Source organism: Ammodytes marinus, assembly GCF_949987685.1.
Source record: "Ammodytes marinus genome assembly, chromosome: 11".
Classification (NCBI taxonomy): Eukaryota; Metazoa; Chordata; class Actinopteri; order Uranoscopiformes; family Ammodytidae; genus Ammodytes; species Ammodytes marinus.
The window spans coordinates 21,021,242-21,030,503 of record NC_137215.1 but is presented as its reverse complement, the minus strand read 5'-3'; the positions used below and the strand labels follow the sequence as shown (position 1 = coordinate 21,030,503).

General features: G+C 41.6%; 1 protein-coding gene across 2 annotated transcripts in view; it reads left to right on the top strand.

Moving 5' to 3' along the window:
* Nucleotides 1-511: 511 nt before the first annotated feature.
* Nucleotides 512-9,262, top strand: part of arid4b (AT-rich interaction domain 4B) — a 53,631-nt gene continuing 44,880 nt past the window's right edge. For both annotated transcript variants that reach the window (XM_080036693.1, XM_080036692.1), the window contains exons 1-2: nucleotides 512-669; nucleotides 2,925-2,973. In XM_080036693.1, coding sequence (XP_079892819.1) covers nucleotides 2,968-2,973 — 6 coding nt within the window. In that variant the 5' untranslated portion in view covers nucleotides 512-669; nucleotides 2,925-2,967. The remainder of the gene's footprint in view (nucleotides 670-2,924; nucleotides 2,974-9,262) is intronic.

Genomic DNA, 9,262 nt, shown 5'->3' with positions numbered 1-9,262 from the left:
CCCATAGACACTTTTCAATAGGGTGTTAGTTTCGATGAGCTACCTATATACGCTTCCACCTCGTCACAGGGCACGCGCAGAGGAGGTGGGGGATGTAACATGGGTGCCTCGCGCATTGTGTGTTGCAGTAATATCTCTATATTGCCCGGTGAAGGCTTCCTACTAACAAGTAAATAGAAAAGGAACACACCTCGGTGATGTCGGGCCTTTCTGTGATACATATCGAGCGCACACATGTTCCAAATCTGGGAGTTGTAGTTTACAAGCATTTTTTCTACTGTATTGTGAGAACCTTCCAGTAGGAGTACGTCGATCGCCTCGCCATGGATATTTTTCTCCAACAGCAGCCAATCATATGCTGCTAAGGCGTTGCCCGTCGCCATGTCAGCCAATGGGCGAACGTAGATGTAGGAAAGGCGGGGCTAACATAACCGTCAATCATCCACAGAGGCGGGGGGAGGCTCACAGAAAGAGCTAGGCTAGAGGAGCTACTCAACAAGGCAAACAGCAGCGCTCTGCGAAAACCACTTTTACCCATCCGCATCCAATATTAACCTGGGGCTAACGGACGACGTTAAAACCTGCCATATTTCTTCCATAAATGTTCCTATGGATTACTGATTCACTTTCGTCGAAAAACAGGAGTGTTTCTCAACTTGAAAAGAATAGGTAAGCCTGCTTTTGTTCGGCAAAGCCATCGCAATTTTGGACATTTTTACTAGCTTGCTTCCCCGCTGCTACTAAGCCAACCTTGACGTTAGCTAACTTGTTAACTAATGATGTGGTGTGTTTCGGGGAATTTAAGGGAATGAATGAATTAGGCGAATGGGCAGCAAAAAGCTGACGTCCGAGAATAGAGAAAAAACTTGGTCAGCTCGATAACAAAGTTATGCTGTAGCCAGCCAAAATAAACTGATGAGCACACAGAGAAAGGTTACGCTGCTCCAGGGATGAATAGTTTTGAACCTGCTGGTCGGGCACCGGAGTGTTGTGTTGTTGAGCGGAGGAATCCTCTGAGGCTTTCGTCGAGCAGTGCCTGTCATGGTGTTCCCTAATAGCCGTCAAAAGTGACATTAGACGAAGCCAACGGCGACCTGTATACGCTTGACGTCGCTGCAGGATGTGATTTGTCGACCCAGCTTGTAAACGGAGGTATTTAACAGGTATATTGCATTGTCAGGCTTTTCTTTTGTGCCACCAGCAACGTCAACCTCTCTCCCGATTGACTTGTCCATTCGTAGGTTGGACCAGGCTACCTTTTCATCAAGCAACTCACCCGTTTGATCAGTAGTGGCTATATTACCAGATGCGAGGTGGACTATTTATTTCCCTCTGCCAAAGAGGGGACCTATGTTTTAGCATCACCACTCACAAACTGTACCTGTGCAGGAATCATTACTGACGAGCTTTAAATGGTCTCGACGCTTTTAATTAAACACGGTACCGGGGCTTAGGACGGGATGGGGATGGTGGTGGTGGTTGGGGGAGTGGGACGGCCGAGGCTCCGGCTGCGTGTGTGCATTATTGTAGATGGTGGTGGTCAATCACTCACTTGCAGCGGCTGGTCTAGCAAATTGTCTGGGGCGGATGACATTGTATGCTGCGTGCTCCGTTCGCCGCGACCGAGAGCCACAAATGAGGGGCTGCGACCTTGGCTCCTCCCGTTATAACAATATAATGTTGTAGGTGTTAACGCGATGTTGCAGCGTTACAAGTCTTCATCTGGCTTGACCTTGTTGCGAACCGTTCCGTCGACTTGTTTCTTTGTCAGAAGCAATCCCCACACTCAACGTTACTCGGTGAACAGTCAGCGAAATGCCAGACCAGCCGAGAAAGAGAACATTTTGTGAAGAAAGTGACTTTTAAAAAGAGCCGCACGACCCATTCTCACTTTGCTCCACTTAACGCGGATGAGTTTGAATATGACATGTCTATACATTTCTTGTTTGGTGGCTGTGTCGCTTGGCCGTAAGCAGTGTTATTATCGCTCTATTTTCTGCTGTCGAGTGCACTCTCTCTGCAGAGAGCCGCGTACTGAGACAGGGGGGGGGGCGAAAATTAACCGTGTCGGGGCAGTTTTCTTCTGTAGAAAACCAAGAGTTACCTCTCCAATAGAGAAATGGCTTCGACACGGGCAGTTGAATTGCGACCATTGTTTTCACCGCAAGTTCCAGTGTTTGTGCGCTGATGTGTTCTCCTTTTTAACCGACTGTCAGCTACAGAAATGGCGTCATCCTCTGCCGTGGCGCTGGTACAGTCAGTGCAGTGCAGACAGTGGGCACACCACGCTGCCGGACTCGGAAAGAAACCGAGCAGCACCGCGCGAGTTTTACTGCATCTTACCATTCGATCCCCAAAAAAACACTTAATTATTTGTGGATTCCTAGGGAGGGAGTGTCGTATCTTTGGGCCAGAGACTAGTTACTTCTGAGTGTGCTGCTGGCCCATTCGTAGCCACAAGACAAGTGTGCCTGCTGACGGGACTGGCTGGCTGTGCTACAGTGCACCGGGCATTACATAAACGGTTTTAAGGGCTCTGCGAATGAGTGATCAGCCTGCCTCGGTTTACTTTGCAACACAGATATATTTTTTGTGTGGTAGGGTGGGAGCGAGGAGGGGTGGCAGGCAGCAATGTGGTTCGAGCACACATGCCATTCTAGCCTATTGCGTTTGTTAGGATTATTGAAGCAGAGCAACTATTCTTAAACCGATTGCAGCCTCGATGCAGTATTACAACTAGCAAACCCCTTAAGAAGATTCCATGTTTCATTTGCAGGCGATGTGCTTGTGTCTGCCGCCCAGCTTTTTTTTTTAATGGCACCCACTAGTGTAGCAGAAGAAGTGATGTCATCATAACATAACCGTGTGTTGTTGTGGCAGACTCAACTGTAATGCCTAACAGCTCCTTCAACCTCTGTTTTCAGCCTCCAATTCGTCACACTGGTCACCTAGAGGACTCATAGAGAGATGAAGGTAGGTCCATTCTTTTTTTTTCTTCTGCTTGCCTTCAATGCCACAGGGTTGAAAACTCTATTTGATCATCACTTTTGCAATTAAAAAAAAAAATTAACTCCTTTTATAAGCCTGCCTTAACCAGGCAACTAAAACTGCAAATGATAAATGCAATATCTATATTTTTATTTTATCTGCCTGGCCTCCTTCTTTTGTTCTCATGGATGAGGCTTTTGTGAACTTTTGCCAAATGTCAATTCTGTCTTGGATATGAGGCAGAGTAATAAGTGTATTTGATAAGCATGATATTGAGTTTTCAGTTGTTACAGCTGTATTTGCAAATAGAAATTGGAAGCTGTTATTTTGATGTTATGCTTTGTTATGCAATGTTATTGAATGCCATGCAAAGTTATTGAATGCCATGCAAAGATATAGACCCTGTGGAGGTGTGGCATCGCATGTGGAATTTCTTTGATTATTGGGAAGTTAGTTGTGTGATGCAAGCTTTTCTTTATCTTTACCTATACTTTCAATGGATCATATTTGTTGTTATGCCTGCTGTTGATGTGTCTTAAGTTGTCGTAATGTTAACTTCCACAATCGGCAGAGGTGTTTCTCCTTTACATTAATAATCGTGTCATGTATTGAATATTTGACGAGTTGTCCTTGTAACTTGTAATATATATATTTTTTTAACTCATATGTCATCTAGTATAACAGGATCACGGAGAAAGAGTAAAGCAAGGTGTGAGCTCTTTTGTGAGCTCTGCGATTGGTTATTGTGGACAACAATGCTGTAATAAGGATTCGTAGTCCGTCTCTTTTGCCCCAATTATGTTTTGCTTTAATAAGCTATGCCACCACCGACTAATAGAAATGTTTGCAGTCCGAGTCTACCAAAGTATATTTACCCACAGTTTGTTTTTGCATTCTTCATTAATGTGATGAAACTAGGGAATTGATTTGATTGTACAAAGCTTCACTTTGGCTCACTAGAGTACACATTTCGGTCAACACAGACTTGGAACTGCTTGAAGGTTTGGGGTTATATAATGAATTGTTTTGTTCGACAGTGGAAGTCCAATTGTCATGACCAGAAGTGCTTCTCACTGAACAGCGAGCACACAGGAACAGGCTGATATAGAAACATAAGGGGTTAGCGGATACATTCACCCATTACGCTGGCTTTGCTGCTTACAAGGGTCTCTCAGTAGGCGTGTATTTAATGTTGTTAATGTTCAGTACTGACGGGAATGATGTTTTCACATTGACATTTCTGCTTTAATGTTGAAGCATTTTTTATTTTTATTTTTTTTTCAAAGAGTGCTCTGAGTCATCTGGCTGACTTGATGCTCGGAGGAGTGTTCACTTATTTGACTGCTCTGTATAGAAGGGCCCCAAACTGTAAATCACTCTGCAGTTATAGGACAACTTTTCACTGCGATCACTTAGCATTTAATGTCACTATGGCTTATGCTCCACAGCCTTCCTTCATCAACGTTACATGCTGCTTTACCACTGTGTTCTGGATAAAACTCTTTGACCGTTGACATCCTTAATGTGGACAGTTTGGGATTTGAGCAGTAACTGAATTCTTAATGAAATGCCTTTGCTTAAACTGGGATTAAGAAAGTCCTTGTTAGTGCAGAGCTAATCTGTTAGAACTGCACTCTGTCTATGACCTTGGTAACCTATAAAATATGTAATAAAAACATCTCAAGCAATAATACCAGTAGTCAAAGCCCATACAAAATATATAACTACGTCTACAGTATATGTAACAGTTTGCTAAGCGTTACTTTTAAAAATGCTTAAAAGCTTACACTACAAAAACTTAAACTTAGTCTTAAAGCGGCTACGAGTAACATTTAAATATCTTTTAAACAGCCTCATGTTTCCTCTGATAATCATAAATTACCTTTAACAGCAAACGAGACCATCAGTGCAAAGAAAGACGTTTTTATATAGTTTTTATTACTGCATTTGGTCTGGTCGCACACCCAGTCCGATTTTCGGTTCGCTCGTGCAGGCTCTATGGTCACATATTCGTATTGGTCACAGATTTCAGTGTGGCGCTGCAACACGATTTGAGAAGCCTATCCCTCCAGGTGAGGGAAGGGGAGCGGGAGCCTTGTTTGAGACAGTTATTTGTCATCATAATGACTGATAACGGGGCTGAACCATCAAAGAAAAAAAAGAGAAAGCAATGAAGAAAAGCTAAAAGGGAGAGTGATATAGGCTACGGGCGGGACGAGGGCGTTGCCAAGCAACGTGTATACAATTTCACGAGAGCGAAACTAGACTGCAGTGTTTACTCCTAAATGAATGAGCGGTTGGTACTAACACAAAGTTTGCTTTGCTTCACCATCATCAGATAACCATTATCTGAAATAGTCATTATTTACATCAACAACACAAACACATTACCTCATCGTGATCCATACTAACTGCCGTCTCTCGTTCATTCGCTTTCTGTGAGGACACGTAATCCTTCAGCTCCGTGAGAGAGAGTAGTTAGGTGACGCTGCTGCATCAACTCATTGCAATCAGGTGTGTGTAGCACTGACTGGCATTAGTTGATGCAGTGTCAAAACCACTCTCACGGAGCCGAAAAGAGTCCTCACACTTTCAACACACGGCCATGCACTATATTGCGCCCTTCTCAGTTCACACTCGCACGCCTGGCACGAGCTAGAAAACAGCTTTGCGACAGCGGGCGTCGTCAAAATACTACCGCTTTTGTCCAAAGGGGACGCCAACGTGCCATGTTACTCGTAGTGGCTTTAACTTAGTGGTAGTACCGTAGTTGATTTAAAGGGCCATGACTCCACCTATTCTACACGTGCAGTTTAGCTTACTTGTCATAAGAGTATACTAAACATCCTGTAAAAAAAATAAAAATACGTCATAAGGGTTATCTCAACTTGGATGTTAGACTTGGATGTCGCATGAAGCTTGTGTAAGAAACTAACCGTGGGGGGTTTAATTAAAAATGCTATTGAGTTGCAAAGTGGGAAATGTTGGTTTTTAGACATTATTGACTGATTTAACAGACTACAAGTCATCATATGTCTTTCTCTGCTGATTCAATTTGGGTCATTCTGTTTTAAATCTAACTCGTGAGCTCTCCCCATCTTTATGGAAGCGCAATCGTAAATAACTGGCAGTCCAAAGTGGCTCCATAGTGTCAAAACACTGAACAGTAACCCCTCTGACGGCTTTGATTTAATTTATTTTGTAAGGAAAACTGCTGTGGGATAAGTAAGCAGTTATTTCCTGCATTTAGATGATTTGACAGTTTGTAGTGATGTGGTAGTGTGGTACATATTTAAAGCATGTTGGAAGAGACCCTTGGGTAGTAAGCTGCCGTACTTAAAAGTGAATCTTGCAAGACTTCAGACAAGTTAGGTGTAAATACCGTCTGATTGATGACTATGCCAGCATGCTAGTTTGTTTTGCTTAAGGAAGCTGGAGTTTTTTTGCAGTGTGATTACTTTTGAATTATAGCTATTGCAAAAATGACACCCACTGAGGCAACATTGCAAGTTGGATAGCTGCTAAACCTCAATGCAAACAGGTTATTTAACTTAATTTAACTTTGATTTAGTAACAGGTTATCCATACCCATCCCCATGTTTGTTGATGGTCAGTAAATTAGTTGGTTTAGGGTCATAAACATAAATGATTTATTCAATTCAATATGTATACAAATTCAAATGCAGAGAGGTTTCGTAACAATGTCCAAAGTAATACACGACTTGAATTACGTGTACTGCGTAAGTGGTGGTTTCGCTGGACCGACCCCCTTAAATTTTGAGGACCAAGTGTGTAAAGAAAAGCTATTAAAAATGTGTTTTATTTTTCTAGTTTAAAGCTGCCATGGCATTGCCAAGGCAACTCCTGCTGATGCACCAGTCACTGGAATTGTGGTGACTCTGGTTTGGACAAAGAGGTGATTCACAGCAGGATTATTGTACGTGTGAGCGCGGCTGGGAGGGAGCTTAATTCTTTCCTGCATGCCTCTTGCATGTTCCTTTGTTTGGCCTGCAAGCCTATTCATTACAGCACAGTATAATGGGTCAAAATCTATTGTTTCTAATATTTCAATAACGCTGCTTAGTGCCAGAATGGCTATGTTTAACCCATGCGTTTGTGGATGCTTTATTATACTGACTTTGATACTTTGTAATTGTCAGGCTGAAAAGAATAGATTTGTTACACTTGATTTCACTTTTGTGTTTTTGCATGTAATCCTGTTTCCACCTCCCTCACTTAAACCAGCTAGTTACAAACCAGTTTATGTTCCTAACATCATCTTGCGATGTTGTGTATCTTGATACCAACTTGATACTTGCATAAAATGATAGTGACACATCCATGCTGGTCTGTCATCCTAGCTTTGAGAGGCACACAATCTGTATTAAATCCTGTACAAAGCTAAATGTACTGACCTAAATAATAAGACTGCTATAAAACTACAACTCTGATCTGAAGGGTTGTACCCTGATGTGAGTTTGACATATTTCTGCTTTCTTAGCGTTAGCTCGACAACCTAAAACCCTAATCAGAGATGTGTTTCTAATATAAGCATCATTTTAAAGCTATACTGTGTAACTTCTGTCGCCCCCATGAGGAATTCTGAGTAATTACAACAACACACATGGGGTAAGCCTTCGTAGATCGAACATGGATTTATACCTTCTGCTGTACATCCAGCTTTTTTCTTAGCAGTAGAATCAACAAATGAAACATTACTTTGGCGCTTCATGGGATTTCTCTGAGCTCCTGCACCAGTGTTGTGAGGCGACACCAGTTTGTAAAAGCTGCAATACTGAGAAATACAGAGTTTTCTGGAGCTGATAGGCTTTATCAACTTTGTTTCAACTCATTTGGCGATGGCTTGAATGACATTCATTTATATGAAAAAGTTAAGCACTATATCTTTAAGTAAACGTTGCAGCTGGTCTACATGGAGCAAATTGTAACTTGATATTATACTGTTAGTAATAATAATAACATATCACATTTCCTAAAGTGATTGTACATTTTCTATGTAAAATCCTAAAATGCCTGCAGTGCACACTCATGGTCCATCACGCCTAATTAGACTTTTTCTCAGGTCTGTGTCGTGTGCAAACTGTCCTTGATTTACATCTCCCTTTACTCTTGTTGTAGCCGTCAGGGCATGATGACTTATCCCATTATCATTTTATTAGTACATAGAGCAGAGGTGGAGAACATTAAATATTGCTCCTAGCTAAAGCTGTCAAAATAAATGTAGTGGAGCAAAAAGCTGAATTTTTCCCTCTGAAATTTAATAAAGTAGAAGTGTAAAAATGCACAACATGGAAATAGGTAAAGTCTACTTTAGTACAGTGCCTGAATAAATGTACTTGCCGTACTTAGTTAAACTCCACCACCGGTTATTTGTCTGTTATGATGTCAGTGAAGTATTTGACATCATCATGACATTTCTGTCAGACTTGGAATCAGTCCAGACAATGTTGTCCTGCGCTCCACATTAAAAGGGGAAATGAAAGATTCTGACGCTCTGAGCAGTCGTGTGCTGTAAATAGTTTACGGCAGTGGTCCATGATTGTGGACGAGATGGAGCTAGAATATTAAGACTCCTCCAAGAAAGCATCACGAAACATACGAGACTCATCATGAAAACATTGTTATTATTCAGCAAAGATGATCTTTGACTTCTGATTCACCGAGTTCAGATGTTGCAAAACAGCTGACTGTTATTTGTGGATGTGACATATCATGTTGGCTTCAATGACAGAGAATGAGAAGTAAAAGGAAGAGACTGGTGCAAGTGTGTTTAAAAACATTACTGCAACGGGTATCTCTATCTCCTCCAATAAGCCTATGTCCTGTTGAGCAAATAGGATTCCTAGAGACCCCCGCTGATGACTGTCATTAAGTGAGGCCTTACATCATAACAACTTGCAGTCCAGTTTTTTTTATTTTCAGAAAAATAACATCACTTTGAAAATTACAAACAGAAAGCAATGCACAGTTTAGTTTGTTTCAGCCTTAATCATTTGTTAATAGTAGTTATAGAGTTATAGTATGAAAATGTAACTGTCCAAGAAGTATATAAGTCTATGAGCAGGTTTTGGTGCTTGTACTGGTGTATCATCATTTCTAGAATTAGTTTAAGATGGTTTCTTGGTGGAGGGAAAAATGCTTTCATGGAATGAATATATTTAAGTTGTTTGTGATAGGCGAATGCGAGTGCACATAAGTCTGTCATCATCGTTATTATAAATTACCAGCATGTTTTTTTTGTTTTCTCTTACAT